Raw genomic sequence first — 15225 nt, 5'->3', positions numbered from 1 at the left:
TGTGTGTTTTGCTTTGTCGCGCGGGCTTACGTAGCGTGAGTATGCCGACAAACAACCTCGAGCTGTGGCACAACGTTCTTTTCTCGTTTTTTCCTCTTGTTGTCATCGTCGGCGTCAGCGTCACTACGACAGCAGCCAACGAAGCAGCCGTCCTCATCCTCCGCGCCTTCGTCTCCTCCAGCCCACCCACCCCCTCCCTCCCCTCCATCCCAAAGTGAGATACAGAGAGATACTTTGCCGAGCTCCATTCTGCGAGATGCAGGGGACAAACCTCCCTCCCGAGCAACGGTGGAAAAAGGAAGAAGCTCCGCGTGCGCCGCTGTGGGCCCGTGCTGCGGTGATAATCATCGAGGTGATCATCTGGCTGGTGACCTTCGGCACAGTGAAACGCGTAAAGGCGCTGGAGGTGCTGTTTCACTACTCGCCTCACTGGAGGAAGCGAGACAGGGCGGAGGCAAGTATCAAAGGTGCTCTGCGCACTGGTATGGGTGCGGCGCGCCGTCTGGCGCGACCGCTTCTTCGCATCGAGACCGAGTTCTCTACCGAGAGCCGCAGTTGCAACAGCGGCGGCGCTCTCACGCCATTAACAGCGACAGCGTACAAGGAGACGTTGAAGAGACGACAGCAGGTAAACGCGCGCATCCGCAGCTGCCTCCGCGACGTCCCGGTGGACGACCTGCAGGCGCCGTTCCTCGTGAATGCGTGCACATGGAATGTGGACCAGCAGGCGCCGCCTTTGTATGAAGACACTTTCCTGTCTTGGCTGATTGGACAGGAGCTCACAGACGAGGTGAAGCGCTATCAGGAGCACAAGCAAGCCGTTTTAGCCTACGGTGGATCTCTCAGTAAGCCCCACTACCCAACCGGCCCCTCGACGATGCGCTCCCGAAAAGCGTCTGCGAGCGCCGGCTCCAGTGAAGATGCCAGAAGTCCCAAGCGCACCACCGCCGAGGATTTCCGCCTAGCTGATCAACAGAGGGCTGCCGCCATCTTAGAGAGAGAATGGCAGTGGATCGAGGCAAAGTTTCCGGACTTGTTTCTTATTAGCCTGCAGGAGGTCGAGATGACGGGCACGGCGCTCATGAGGGAGTCGACGCAGCGCAGCTGGGAGTGGGCGGACGCTATCATCGAAACCCTCGCCGCCGCCTCAGACCGCACCATCGACTACAAGAAGGTGCAGGTGGTGCAGCTCGTCGGGCTCGTGCTCATTGTGCTGATACAGGCAAAACACGTAGACTACGTCTCTCACGTGCGCCTTTCCCTCACCCGCACGGGAGCCCTGTCCGTCCTGGGCAACAAAGGCTCCGTCGCCATGCGCGTCACCATCTACGGCAAGCGGTTTCTCTTCATCTCCGCCCACTTTGTGGCGCACAAGCACAACGAGAAGCGCCGCACGAGCAACTACCAAGCGGCGCTGAAGGATATTTGCTTTGACATGCCTGTCTGGAGCGACGACGAGAGCGAAGTGTTGCAGACCTTTCTGAGCGCAAAAGAGGTGCTGAATCACAGCATCGAGCACTCGTCGGTGCAGGGGAACAGTGCGTGGGATCGTCTGTTCAGCTTCGGCCATTCCGCCTTTCGGACGTCTTTCACGACAGCGGCCGAGACCCGGGTACTGGATGAGCACGACTACGTCTTTTTCCTCGGAGACTTGAACTCTCGCCTGCACGCGTTGCCCAGCCCACTCATCAAAGAGTCGGTGGAGCGTGGCGAGTACGACAACCTACTTTGCCACGACGAGCTGCGCCAGCTGATGGTGTCTGGTGAAGCCTTCGACGGCTTTCAGGAGCAGTGGATTTCGTTTCCGCCCACGTACAGGTATGACAGAGGCACGGACGTGTTTGACACCAGTCGCAAGCGCCGCGACCCGGCTTGGTGCGATCGCGTCCTCTTCCGCGTGCTAGAGAACGATACAGTGACGGCGACGTCGCAGGAGGAAACAAGTGCGGAGACGCCGGAGAGCTCGGGCAGCTTTGAGCCGCCGCTGCACAACGTGCAATCCTCCCTGTTGCTGCCGTGTGATTCGCTAACATCCGGGGTGTGGATGTCCCTAGAAGAGCTTGAAAGTAAGCAACTTTTCCCTAGCGCGGCGGCACTAACGAGGGCGGCCTCCGCAGGCTCTTCGTCGGTCACAAGCTCGGACGACCTTGCCTGCGAGCGATCGCTGTTGCATGACGTGCAGAATACCGCTGACGCCCCGCAGAACGACTTTGACTCGGCAGATAAGCCGTTCCAGTGTCCCCCGGCGTCGTTGTCGTGCCGTGCGCCCACGCATGCGGTGTGGGAACAGAAACGGTGCGCGCCCACCTTCTGTGCCGCGCGTCGTCCACGAGGCTTACTAGAGTCGTCGTCGTCGGGGGAGGTGCTTGCCATGCCGACACGCTTTCCGATGATCACCAACCACATCCACCCATTAGAATACACGTGTGTGTCGAGTCTGCGGCAGTCAGATCATCGCCCGGTACGCGCGCGGTTCGAAGTGAAGGTCATCGCGATAGAGCCAGCGTTGGTCAGCAAGGTCGTGAAGGAGGTTCAGCAGGTCATCAGTTGATGACGCTCCTTTGTTTTTGTCGCCGCTTTCGCCCTCCTCCCTCCGACGGGGCCCTACCGTGCTCGTTCTCGCTACAGGCCTTATCTTTCTCTCTCGGTAACGTCGCTCTTCCTCTCCCGCTCTCTCCCGCTCCCCCCCCCCCCACTCCCCTCCCGTGTGCCCCTCTTGAGTCGAGGGTGCGCTTTTTTTGTTCGCGTGTAGCACCGGAGGCAGTGCCGCGCGTGGGTAAGGGAGGGAGGAATAGATGCTGATGTGTGCCGCGGCAAACGGAAAAAAAAGGGAGAGAACGGGGGGGGAGGGAGTGGACGGGCGAGCAGGCAAAGGAAGAAGTAGCGTGGAACATGAGAAAAGAGGAGAGCGTAGGCACCACTTGAGGTGCGGATGACACAGTGAACGCATCGAAGCAGAAGTGCTGTAGCGCCTAAAGACAAACAACGCAAAACGCAAAACATGCAGAGGAAGCGCTCTTGTCCACGCCTGTATGCGTGTGTGTGTGTGTGTGAGTAGCGGCAGACGGCTCTCTTTCCTTCTCCCTCACCCACCCGCTGTACGCTAGGCGCTTACGTAACGAGAAGAAAAGCCCTCCCTTATCACCCTCTCCCCATCACCGTCTCCCCACCACCACCACCAGAAAAAGGGGAAGGGGAAGGACGATGTAACAGGAGAGGATGAAAGAGCGACCGCAAAAGGGGTACACCAACGCCTGCTCTCGGTATGCGTATATATATAGCCAGGCCGCGTCTTTTCCTTTCGATTTGTATGCGCATGTGTATCTCTAAATACGGAAGGGCCTTTGACGGTGCTATCGGAGAAGGCGAGGGGGAGGGAGGGCGCAGAAGAAAAAGTGATAGGCACACGTTAGCGGATGCGGGCAGCGCAGCGGCTTTGTCCTGTTGCTTTGAGCGGGTGGGTGGGGGGAGGGGAGGGCTCGCTCTGCCTGCAGCAACGAAGCTGCTTGTGTTATGGATACGTAGAACTTTCTCCTCGCTCGCTCGGAAGGATGTTTAGTCTCTCATGTTTTTTTTTTGTTTCTTTGGAGGGAGGGGGGAGGCGGCTTGGCTTGTACTGCTATGCGATCCTTTTTTTTCGTCTCCCCGTACTGTGGTTTTCTGCTTCATGTGTAATGCGCGGGCACCTCCTCTTCATATCCACTCGATCCTCTCTCTGTCCGCGCGTCTTCCTCTGTTTACTTGGTCGCATGTTTTTCTGGGGTTCCTCGCTCCCTCATTGTGTTTCTCTGTTGTTGCCATGTGCTTCCCCCCCCCCCCACACACACACACAAACACACGCATCGTATCGTTTGCCTACCCTCCCTTCCTGCCTGCCTGTGCTCGCTTCATGTTGGTCTCTTTCTCCACACACAGCCCCATCTCACCTTTTCGTTTTCTTTTTTTCGTTGCTTCAATGCGCGGATGTTGAATCACAGAAGCATATCAACCTATCTGTCTATGTATGTATGTATGTATGTATGTATGTGTGTGGTAGGTGTGCACCGCACACGTCAAAACAGACAGGATCAGATTTGTGAAGAGCGAAACATTTAGCGAAGAGTACAGGGCGCTAAAGAAAAACAGCAAAGTGGTGCACGTGACTAATCTTCACCACACCATCTCTGGTATCTTACTCGAGCATGGCGAGAGTGCTAGTCGCGGCGACCTCTCTCTCTCTCTCTCTCTGGCACAGTGATACGGATTAGCCGCGGAAGTGACACAAACTAGAAAAAAAGCGATCAGACAATCTCGAATGGACTCGAGCAAGGAAGGTGACCACTGTAGCTTGGGCACATTCTTTTGGATCAACACACACACAAACACATACATATATATATGTACAAAACACGTCGCTATCGACGTGCTTACTGAGCAGGTCTCTAGCCTCGCTGCCATCGACCTCAACACGCCCTTTCGCGTCCAATGATCTTGGCCGCTGGCTTCAGTCTTCTTCCACTCCGCGTTTCTCTATTCGGCCGCTTGCTGCATTCATGCGTGTGACAGCACGCGCATCTCCGCGTTCGCCCTTTGTACACCCCCGTATCGTCAAACGAAGTGTGCACTGCTGCCAAGACTTTGTTTGGGCAGCACGCGCGCTCTATTCCGGAGGCGAAACGGGAGCCGGAGAGACTCACGCGGCACCCCGTGAAAGAGCACCTCTGTGCGGTGCTTGTGTATTTTCGAAGGTCAGCTGCCTAGCGCTGCACCGTCAACCGGCTTTCGTTTCTGTTTTTCTCGCTCAACACGCCCCGAGGCATACACATTTTATCGCCTCCTCCTCTTGTTGGAACGGGGGCCATCACGGCACATACGACACCCTACACACAGACAAACAGACATATATATGTATCTATACTTTCTCATTCAATGAAGCCTTCCATGTCTAAAAGTGGCAAGCTGCCTCCGCTGCGCAGCACCACCGTTCTTCTCCCGCCGCTGACGAGTCCACAGAGCACCGCGGCCGGCTACACGTCCATTCGGCTGGACACGTATCATGACACAAGTGATTTAAGGGCGGCACTGCGCCAAATAGAGACGGTCTTTACGCCTGCAGCTCAAGAGGCGCCCACAGTGCTGAAGCGAACCGCAGCGGTAGCAGGCGCCGCCGCCAACGTCAGCCAGTCGGACAAAGTAACCAAAGCGATGGCGAACGTGCGGCTAGCGACGATAGGCGACAGTGCTTCATCTCGGCCCACCATTGTTGTCGAGAGGAGCACTGCAATACTGCCAAAGCTGCCAAGGAGAGGTCCACCGGCGATTTTGCGACTGCCGCCGCAGCTCGTGATTTACTGCTTCTGCTTCTGCAACCTGCAGACGCTGGGTGTGCTGTGCAGGGTGTCGGTGCGGATAAATGTGCTTGTGGCGCGTCAGGGAGCCGAGTTGTGGCTCGCGGCGGCTCAGCGGCGCCAAATCCCGATTTCGGACTCTGCGTGTGCGCGAGAGGAGCTGCGCAAGGCGCTGGTGCACCGCGCACGCGAGCGGCACGCGGAGGAGGCATACTACAAAGCAGAGATAGCTAGGATGGAGGAGCGGCTCTCGGCGCGCGCACAGCACATCTACGCCCAAAACATCGATGTCGATCGCACACTGCAAACGAACGGTGGGACGTCAACGCCAGCTGCTGCGAACCCTGAGCCTTTCTGGCTCCGGCAGCAGCGTACGCTGCAGGCAAAAGCGGGTGCGACGGTCGGCTCTGTCGATACCACTCACACAGCGTTGTCACAGTCGGCTGACATGTGCGCTAAGTTGAAGACAGAGATAGAGGCACTGGAGGAGGTGAAGCGAGCCTGCGAGTGCCGCCTGAATCTTCAGGAGGAACTACTGCTGCAGCACGATGCGCAGATTCGCCAGTGGCAGTCGTTGCTGCTCCCTTGCAAGCTGTCTGCACCCAAGTCTTCTCTTGCATCAGCGTCTGCTGGGGCCGCAGCCGCCTCTTCCAACACAAAGAATGAGTCAGCGGCAGCAGTTGCGTCTTCCCCGGTGCTGATCTCCGCAGTGCAAGTTGACGAGTTTGAGCGTCGCATGGCGCGCCTCGTTCTCAACGGCCCCGTTTCGACTTCATCAGCCTCGATAACCCACACATCATCAGGCGAATCAAGTCTGCCTGTCGTTCTGCGGCGCGGTGTGGAGAACTTTGGGAGCCTGGAGCTAGTCTTGCGCGCGGTTAAGTGTGGCGAGCCTATTACTGACCTCGATCCCGCACATCAGGTTACCGTGACTACGGGCAACAACAAGGGCACTGCCACTGCGGCCACCGCTGCTGAAGCTGCGTCTTTTGAAGGCGCGGCGCGAGCCGCTGCGAAGCGCTGGAGTGCTTTTCAGAAGATTTGCCCGATTAACGAAGAGTACGAAAATGCACGTCTCTTCTTGAAAGCACAGGCGTCGCGGGCAGTGCCAGCGCCTACAGCCCATCTACGTACTGACACCAACGAACGCAGCCCCGCAAATAGCGACGAGCAACTGCAACAGCAGCCTTCCCCGAAACCGACGCCGGCACTGCTTCGGCTGTCTGGCTTTGTACGCCGCGCAGAGGCGATGTCAGACGCACAGGTGCTTCAAAAATGGATGTAAGCTACGACGGAGTAGGTGCGAAACTTCCTTTTCTTCCTCTCTTGGTGTCGCTCCTGTCGGTGTGCACTGCCCTACCCTCCCCCTTCCGTCTCTTGGGCCACGCTGGAAAACCATCAACGCGCGCAGGCCATACGTGAAAATGCCGGCGCCGATGGTGACCACTATCAACGGCGCCATTCAGTCCTTCTCCCTTGCCCTTTGCCTCCTCTTTCTTTTTCTCTGCCGTCACCTTCGCCTTCAACCCCAAATCCTGCGGAAGAGAGAAGGAGGAGGAGGAGGAGGAGGAGGAGGGGAGTCTGTACCGAGAGAGGAAGACGAGAATTTTGCAACGCGACCTGCACGACTGACGCCACATTTCGGATACTATCGCTCCACAACAGCAGCAAGAAAACAGAAACGAAGAGATGTTGCGTACTGGGAGCAAGGAACTGTGTGCAGCAGCCATCTCTGCCGTGCGGCAGCTGCCGCGTTGGAGGGCAATAGCCAGGGCCACGGCACATAACGAGGGCCACTTCTAACGCTTGGCAGTTGTGCGCACTCGCATAGCCACCTTGACGCCTTCCTCGTGCGCTCTGTCCTCTACATTTGCCTCCCACCTTCGATCAACTCTTTTCATCTGCCTGGAGTGTTTCTATGGATCTATGTGCATGTCTTGAGCTGTGCGAGGGTACATGTTGCACTTGGCGTGCACGTGTGTGTATGCAGATGCGTCCTTGGATAGAGCTCTCCTCGCCTGCGCGGACTCCCTTCTCCCACCCACTCTCGCAACGAAGGTCAGTATATGCGTGGCGCAGGGACGCCGTTCTAGCGCATCTCACCCTTGTCTGTGCCACAAGCGCTTGACGCCATCGCTGCGACTCCCTCGTCCTTCCCTCCTCTCCTCTACCCCTCCTTCACACGCGGTCGCGCAGATGCGAGCGTTTCTATTCTGCAACTCCTCGCTGAGGCGACGCAGCTGTGGCAGTCTTGCGGCTGCTGCTCAGATCATCAGTACTTCATCGTATCCTGTGAGCGCATCTCAGCGGCACTCCACCTCCCTGTCTTCCTCCTTTCCTTCCGCCGAGAACGAGGCCATTCACGACAGGGATCGTAAAGGCTCTGCCCCAGGAGACGAAGATGCCACCGCTTCGGTTTCCGCAAGCGCGGCTGAAAGGGCAGACACCCCCGACGCTGACGTCGACGCAGCGGCGAAGAGGCTGGCGGCGCGAGACGCCGTTATCCGAGAAATACTATCGCGCGATAAAGTTCTCTTTGAGCTGAAGCGTCAGCACGAGCTGAGCATGCTGCGTGTGGAGCACAACCAGGCGCGCGTGCTGAAGGACCAGGAGGACCGTGGCATGTACTATGAGCAGAACAGCAACGTCCACACCTTTGACACGATTTCTGTCGGTCTCTACTCGCAGCGCAGCACACTTTACCACACCATGAGCGCGGAGCGGCTGCGCAACCTGAAGGTGTTTCTCATGGTATTCTCAACAGTGGTGACGTGTGCCTACCTGTACTACCGCTATATGATCAATCCAGATTGGGCGTACGTGGAGCGGCCGATGAACATGCTGGGCAGCCGCGTGATGGCGGTCCGTGAGCAGCGGTGGAAGCATCTAACGGAGGCGCAGCGGTTTGACGCGTTGTGCAAGGAGAAAGGTGAGGCTGCTTAGTTTACCGTGACCCGAAAGGGCTCGTGCGCCGCTGACAGCCGCCTCCTCATGTGTGCGTGCGGGTTGTCGTCCGAAGCCTTTTTTTTTGCTTTTCGTTGTGCTCTCTTTGCCGCACACCCTTGCAAGTGAGGAGAGAACCGGAAAAACACAAAGTCAATCAAGCAGCGGTCGCGCACACGTGTTTTGTGGGAGGGGGCTACGCATGCACATCTCATTCTGTACCAACTCTAGACGCACTCCTAGATGGCGTGCCAAGTCGGCGGTTCTGCGACAGGGGATGGGGGAGGAAAGACAAGCGAGAAGCGTGGAGAAGTTGCTGGTGCCGAACGAAATGGTACGCTAGCGGGCCCCCTCTCCTTCCCTACCGGGGGCCACCTCACGTGCCTTGCGTCAACGCACACAGAGGACTGTCTTCATGTTACACTCGCTTTCGTTTTCGAAGCGAACGGCACGCGCGCACGAACGCACATCGTCCTCGCTCATCTTTTCTGTCCCCTCATCGTTTTTCCTTCGTTCATGTGGTAGTCACTTCTCGCCCTCTTGCACGCACACCTGTGCCGCCGCGGTTGTTGGTGTCGGTGTTGCACGGCTTTGTGATAAGCACGCCGAGGTGAAAGGTGTCACGTGTGCTGCGGGCGCATGTGGCTCCTCCTCTTCACCACCATCACCACCACCTGCTTTCCGCCTTGTGACAACTACTCGTTGTCTCGCGTGTGCAGTGGGTCTCTCCCACCCACCTCCTCATCTCCCGAGGCACCTAATCACACACGAAAACAGAAACTGCGTAGGCGCCTCACGCGCACCTTTGCCCGTCCTCTTGCCTTTTTGTTTTTTTGTTTTTTGTTTGTGTGTGTATGTGTGTGTGTGTGTGTATGAGGCCCGTGTAACTGCGCCATTGGTGGTGACTGCTCTCTTCGCTGCTCCCTCACCGCGCTCCCCGCCCCCGCGCAGCTGCGTTGCCCTGCCCACATACCGCCCTTTGCACTTTTTCGTTTCTCTTTGTGTCACCCCACAGGCTGCCGGCAATATACCCGGCGCACCTTCTGTTTCTCGCTCCCTCTTCGTTTCTCCGGTGCCGAGATGCGCGCGTTTCCGCACTGCTTAATCCGCAGCCATGGCTTCAGCGCTGCCGCGGCTGTCTCCGCGGTGCGTGGCTCACTGCCGTGTCTGCGTTCGCGACCTTGGCATGTGCAGGTCAGCCACACCCGGCAGTGGGACTTTGGCACCTGCGTACCGTCGACATTTGCAACCTCTGCTCGTCATGTAACGAACGGTGGTGTTGGAACAGCGCGCGAGTCGGCCAACAGCAGAGCTTCATCTCCTTCCTTATCAGTGGCTGCGCCACGCTACAGAAGTCAAGAACGCGGCCCCATAGGTTCGCGGACATCGCCCCAGCCTCGCCGCGTCGCGCGTTACCGTGCTAAGACATCGACGCCATCACCTGCTAAGGCGGTCACCTCTCTTGCCGCAAAGCCCCCAGCAAGTCGTGTGGCCTCCTTAGCATCCTTGCTGCACCGCTCGGGCACTGTTGAGTCATCCGCCACACAAGGGCAGCATCCAACGCTGCTGACGTCCTCGGCACAGCGTGCCCCGCGCCCATTACCGATGCCGTTCTCATTCACCGACTCAGAAGCACATGCAGCGCCGGGGTCACACACCCCCGTGCCGCGTCGTGGCAGCGGTGACTCCCTTGACAGCAGTGCCGCAGCGAGCGAGCCGTCGCGAACCAGCAACTCTCAGAAGATGCCCCCGCACGGAAGCGCTGAAGCGCACAGCAGTGGCGACCCGCAGGCTCAGCAGAGCACTCCCTCTGCCATACGCATGCAGAAAGTGCCAATGGTGCAGCTGCGGTCGGATCGAAGGGGGAGGCTACAGCAGCCGTCGGCTTCACGAATGCGATCACTACCGGGCGGCAACCTCGCAGACGCCGCAGGTGTATCCCCGCTAGCAGTGGACAGGGGAGCAGAGGAGCGAGTCGTAGCGATGCTCCGCAGCGATCACCAACAGGCCGACCCCGATGCGGAGTTTGTCATGCCGGAACCGTCGATGCACCATGTTCCGCACTCACAGCGCTTGCGGTGCGTGCTCGAGCTTCCTCTGAACGGCCGCTGCCACGGTGAAGCCGCGGCGGAAAAGGAGGTCTTCGCCATTGGGCAGTCGAAGAAGGCCAAAGTAGCGCGAGCGCTGTGCTTCATGCATGCAGAGCAACTGCTGGATCACTACATGAGCACCAGAGAGACACCGTTGTCGTCAAAGGCAGGCGCCTCCCCAGTTCCTCCTCCGTTGGAAGAGAGAGCGCTGCCTCCCCGGCCCAAAACTCCGAAACCCCATGACTATCGCTCGTGGGATGAGTACGTGGACGCGAGTGCTGCATACGTGCAGACCGTCGCCGCCCGCGTGAGGCAGGAGGCCTGCACGCGTGAGGAGGTGCCGCGAAGCGGCCATCCCGTCGCGGACCGTGCGACAGAGCTGCTGCGTCGTCACCCGAAACTCTACTGCCGCCCGACGGCGTTGCATGAGCTGAACGGAAGCATCCGCGATGCCTCGAGCTTGATGACGGTGGCGCATCTCGAAAAGACGGTTTTTGTGGCGACCCTCGCACTTGATCCTCAAACGGGCCTGACGGCGACAGGAGTGGCGAAGAGCACGAAGACGGCGAAGCGACAGTGCGCCGCCCACGCGCTCTGCATTCTGCGGCTCCTGCGGGAGGATTTAGAGGGGCGACAGGGGGCGGATGGCACAGGGCGTTCGCGGCGTAGATGCGCGCAAAAGGGCACCCACAGCAAGAAGGATGTCTCTCACCACCCGAGTGCCCCGCTAGAGTCCGTTCTACGGCAGATGCAGCCGGCCTATCGAAAGCTGGTTCAGTACCATCATCTGCTGTTCGGCAAGGCCAGCCTGACGCCGCAGACAACCTTCACGAAGCAATCAAGCGCGACGAGCGGCAGCACCAGCACTACCATGTATCGTTGCCGCCTTACTCTCAACGGCCTGAGTTGCGACGGCACCGGCATCAACCGCTTCGAGGCTGAGCGCGCCGCGATGGAGACTGCGATGGCAGACCTGATGTTGTACGATAAACGAATTCAGGCGGTGCAGGCGTTTGTGAATGCGCATCCGTCCATCTCACCCGAGTCGATCCCATCCGCGGCGCTGCCCGCGGAGCTGGTGGTTGAGCTGCAGACCCAGCTGCGGCCAGTGACAGAGCAACAGGCAGCTGCAGCAGCCAATGCAGCCACAGAGGGCGAAACAGGGAGGAGCGGGTGCGATGACGGATCTGACTCTGCAGGCGACTGCGGCGACCGAGCGCGGGGCATGAATGAGCGGACCCTGCTACGCCTCAGCGAGCGTGCCTTTGCCATGGATCCGTCGTATGCTGCGCAGATGCTGCACGACATGCTCGAGCTCCGTCGAGACCCTGTCTACCTCACCCAGTTTCATCCCCGTCGCTCCACGCTGGCGATGGCGACGGTGAAGGCTCAGGTGCTCGACGCCGTTCAGCGCCACCGTGTCGCTGTCGTGTGCGGCACGACAGGGTGCGGCAAGACGACGCAGGTGCCGCAGTACATCTTGGACTACGAGATCGAGCACGGCCGTGGCGGATCCTGCAACATCCTTGTCACGCAACCCCGTCGACTGAGCGCCTTCAACGTTGCCGAGCGCATCGCGCAGGAGCGTCTCAGCACGGTGGGAAAGGATGTCGGGTACGCGGTTCGGCTGGACTCACGTCCCGGGCGACACATCACAGTTTGCACAACAGGTGTGCTGCTGCAGATCTTCTCCACCAACCCCGATCTGGCGCACGTCTCGCACCTCATCATCGACGAAGTGCACGAGCGCGACATCAACTGTGATGTCATTCTAGCGCTCGTGAAGCAGCTGCTGACACGAAACCCTCGCCTTCGCGTGGTGCTCATGAGTGCGACGATGCAAGCCGACGTGTTCGCCCGCTACTTCGACGCGGACACGCCCGTGGTGCAGGTCGAGGGGGCGGTGTACCCGGTGGCGATCCGCTACCTGGAGGATATCGCCTCTGAGGCAGCAACTGCTCAATTTTACTCGCCCGCCTTCGATGCCGTGTCGTCCGGGAAGCAGGGGCGCGAGGACGAGCAGCAGGAAAAGACGCCGACGAAGTCCGTCTCGCTGGCAATGTCACCGACTACCGCATCGCGATGCGTCAGCAGGCGCAAGTTTCTCAAAATCGACTACAACCTCGTTGCCTACCTCGTCCACCGCGCAGTGCAGGTTGACCTTCAGAATAACACGGAGGGCAAGTCGATCCTGGTGTTTCTTCCAGGATGGAAAGAGCTGACGTCTGCGATGGCTGCGATCAAGGAGTACCACGGGCCGTACGCGCTTCCCGCCGCGGAAAGCCGCTTCCACATCATTCTCCTTCATTCCACTGTCGACAGCGGGAAGCAGCGAGAGTGCTTCATGCCGGCCCCGTCCGGTACCGTGAAGGTGGTGCTGGCGACGAACATCGCCGAAAGCGGCATCACCATCGACGACGCCGCTGTTGTCATCGACACGGGCCTTATCAAGACAACCACCTGGGAAAGCCGCCCCACGGCCACATACCACCACCATGTCACCACAGGCACGGGTGCCTCTTCGTCGTCGGGGAGCCCGACCTTTGCGCATGTGCCGTTGGACAAAGTCGCGGTAAACTGTTGGTCAGGAGGCGGCAGTGGCGGCAACGCCGTTGTCACCACGCCCGTATTCTCGACGCAGCTTACTCTGGGCTATGCGAGTCAGGCCAACTGCACGCAGCGCAAGGGCCGTGCAGGGCGGACGCAAGGAGGCGTGTGCTACCGCCTCTTCACGAAGGAGCTGTGGGACTCGCTGGCGCCATTTCCAGAGGCGGACATTCGCCGCGTGCCGCTGATGCAGGTGCTGCTGAAGCTGCTCTCTCTCGGGCACGCAAATCCAAAGGAAACGCTGCAGACATTTCTCGAGCCACCCTCGAACACCAATGTGGACGCGTCCATGGAGGTGCTTCGCGGCATCGGTGCTGTCGGAAAGAAGGACAGGCTTACCCCGCTGGGGGAGTACCTGGCGTTGCTGCCCTGTGACCCGCGCATTGGCAAGATGATTCTCGTCGGCACCGTGTTGTGCTGCCTGGATTCCGTTCTGACCGTAGCTGCGTGCACGGACGTGTGCCCGTATGCAACGAGCCGCGACGTTGCGGCTGAGGCGCGCAAGAAGCGCTATCTGCTGTCTTGCGGCTCGCAGAGCGACCACATCAGCTTCCTGAACGCGTACAACGCGTTCTGCGCCAACGGTGAAAAGGATGACTTCGCGGCGCTCAACTTACTCCACAGTGGAAACCTTCGCGTCATCTCCAAGTACAAGGCGCAGTACCGCGACATCTTGCGTCACGCCGGGCTCATCAGCCCCCAGGACGAGTTCGGAGAGAACCCTGAAAGGGTCGACGGCGCCGATGCCGTGTCGTGTCCTGAGCATGGGCACCTTGGAAACGACGGCGGCACGGCCAAGGATACAGCAACGCACCTGGAAGGTGGAACGGCGACTGTCAGCGCTGTAGACGCCAGTGCACCGGGTGCGCCGGTGTCTGAATCGGCGCCGCTTTCCTACCCCGGAACCCTCTGCGTCGATACCAACGCTCTCTCCCGCCACAGCTTCGATGTCGCGTTGGTGAAGGCGTGCGTCTGTGCTGCGCTCTTCCCAAACGTGGCACTGCTGCGGCCGCCTTCGAAGGCACTCTCCTCCATGCAGCGCCTGCGTGCCGCCCGCAAGGTGGAACTACGGACGAAGCACTTCGCCAGCATCAAGCCTGCGAAAGACAGTGTGTGTCGGCGCGTTGACGGATCCCGCGGCGACGCGGTGCCTGACCGAGATGAAGTGCTGAGCCAGCTCAGGCGAGACTCGCGTGCGGCCACCGCAGATTCTGCGACGTCGAGCACGTCTCCAGACCGGCCAGTCCCGGCGCTCTTCTACGTCTTTCAGGACGTCTTTGGGTTGAGGGAGCCGCGGCAGGACTTCCTTACCAACCTGTCTGCTGTCAGTCTCTGGGCGTTGCTGCTCTTTGGCGCGTCTGAGTCGACGACGGAGTACAATGCGGAGTTGTCGATCTGTGTCGTGGACGGTTGGATTGCGCTGCACATCGACCGCGCCACCTACGCCCTTGTCACGCAGCTCCGCCAGTCCTTGTTCGAGTGCTTGCGAGGAAAGTACAACGACCCGCAAGACCCTCGAAACAACTCCGCACTGGAGACAGTAACGGCGGTGTGCCGGAGACTCCTGAAGGCACCAGTTCTGGAAATGGCGGCTGCCAAGTCGCCGGACACCGCGGGCAGCGCAGCGGCAGGGCGGCAGCAGTCTCCATGGCAGCTGGTCGACATGGGTTCTATTGTTGACCCTCTTGTGCACCTGCGGCGCGGCAACATTGGCGATAGCAGGGCGGTCGCTGTGGCTGGGGAAGATGCGCTGCTGGGCCTAGACAGTGGTGATGACGGCGGTGATGATGAAGACGCCCTTCCCGCCTCCAACCCACTAGACGGGGACGACGACGATGACGATGACCAGAGTGCCACGGCGCATGGAGGTCGGATAAGATGACAGACTCACGCAGGCGCGCCTGCGCGTGGTTGGATGCTAAACCTCCTCTTTCCGCCGGTTTTCGTTTCTAACATGACCGGCTGACAGATCGGCGCCGCTGCCTGTAGTAGCCTCTCTCCCCCACCCTCGATACCCGTGGTACTACGCTGACGCCGCTGCAACGGTGCGTGTGCATGCTTGTATAGGTGCTCCGTCTCCCGCAGTAATGTGCACACACACACACACGCACACAAAAGAAGAAAAGCAAAGAAGACAACTTTGGCGCATTCGTGTCGTCATCTTGATCTTCGCCAGCTTTCACGACGACGACGACCACCACCACCACCTCTGTCCTGGCAAGCTACTCCCCATGACATTGTGGTGAGAACCGAAAGGG

The 15225-nt window shown here is 59.4% G+C and overlaps 4 protein-coding genes across 4 annotated transcripts; all 4 read left to right on the top strand.

The window, feature by feature from the left end:
• Positions 1–256: 256 nt before the first annotated feature.
• LMJF_34_1220 (inositol 5-phosphatase-like protein) lies at positions 257–2551 on the top strand (the record flags this gene model as incomplete). Its single annotated transcript, XM_001686165.1, has 1 exon — positions 257–2551. The coding sequence occupies one exon, from the start codon at positions 257–259 to the stop codon at positions 2549–2551; it is 2295 nt and encodes a 764-aa protein (XP_001686217.1).
• A 2633-nt stretch (positions 2552–5184) lies between these two features.
• On the top strand, positions 5185–6612 carry LMJF_34_1210 (conserved hypothetical protein; the record flags this gene model as incomplete). Its single annotated transcript, XM_001686164.1, has 1 exon — positions 5185–6612. The coding sequence occupies one exon, from the start codon at positions 5185–5187 to the stop codon at positions 6610–6612; it is 1428 nt and encodes a 475-aa protein (XP_001686216.1).
• A 1280-nt stretch (positions 6613–7892) lies between these two features.
• Positions 7893–8270, top strand: LMJF_34_1200 (conserved hypothetical protein; the record flags this gene model as incomplete). The annotated part of the gene is made up of 1 exon (XM_001686163.1): positions 7893–8270. One exon carries the CDS (start codon positions 7893–7895, stop codon positions 8268–8270), a length of 378 nt encoding a protein of 125 aa, XP_001686215.1.
• Positions 8271–10253: 1983 nt separating this feature from the next.
• On the top strand, positions 10254–14849 carry LMJF_34_1190 (ATP-dependent RNA helicase-like protein; the record flags this gene model as incomplete). Its single annotated transcript, XM_001686162.1, has 1 exon — positions 10254–14849. One exon carries the CDS (start codon positions 10254–10256, stop codon positions 14847–14849), a length of 4596 nt encoding a protein of 1531 aa, XP_001686214.1.
• Between the last annotated feature and the right edge of the window lie 376 nt (positions 14850–15225).

Source organism: Leishmania major, chromosome 34, assembly GCF_000002725.2.
Source record: "Leishmania major strain Friedlin complete genome, chromosome 34".
NCBI lineage: Eukaryota > Euglenozoa > Kinetoplastea > Trypanosomatida > Trypanosomatidae > Leishmania > Leishmania major.
Note: the sequence above shows the minus strand (reverse complement) of the source record. Positions and strands in the feature narration are given on the sequence as shown.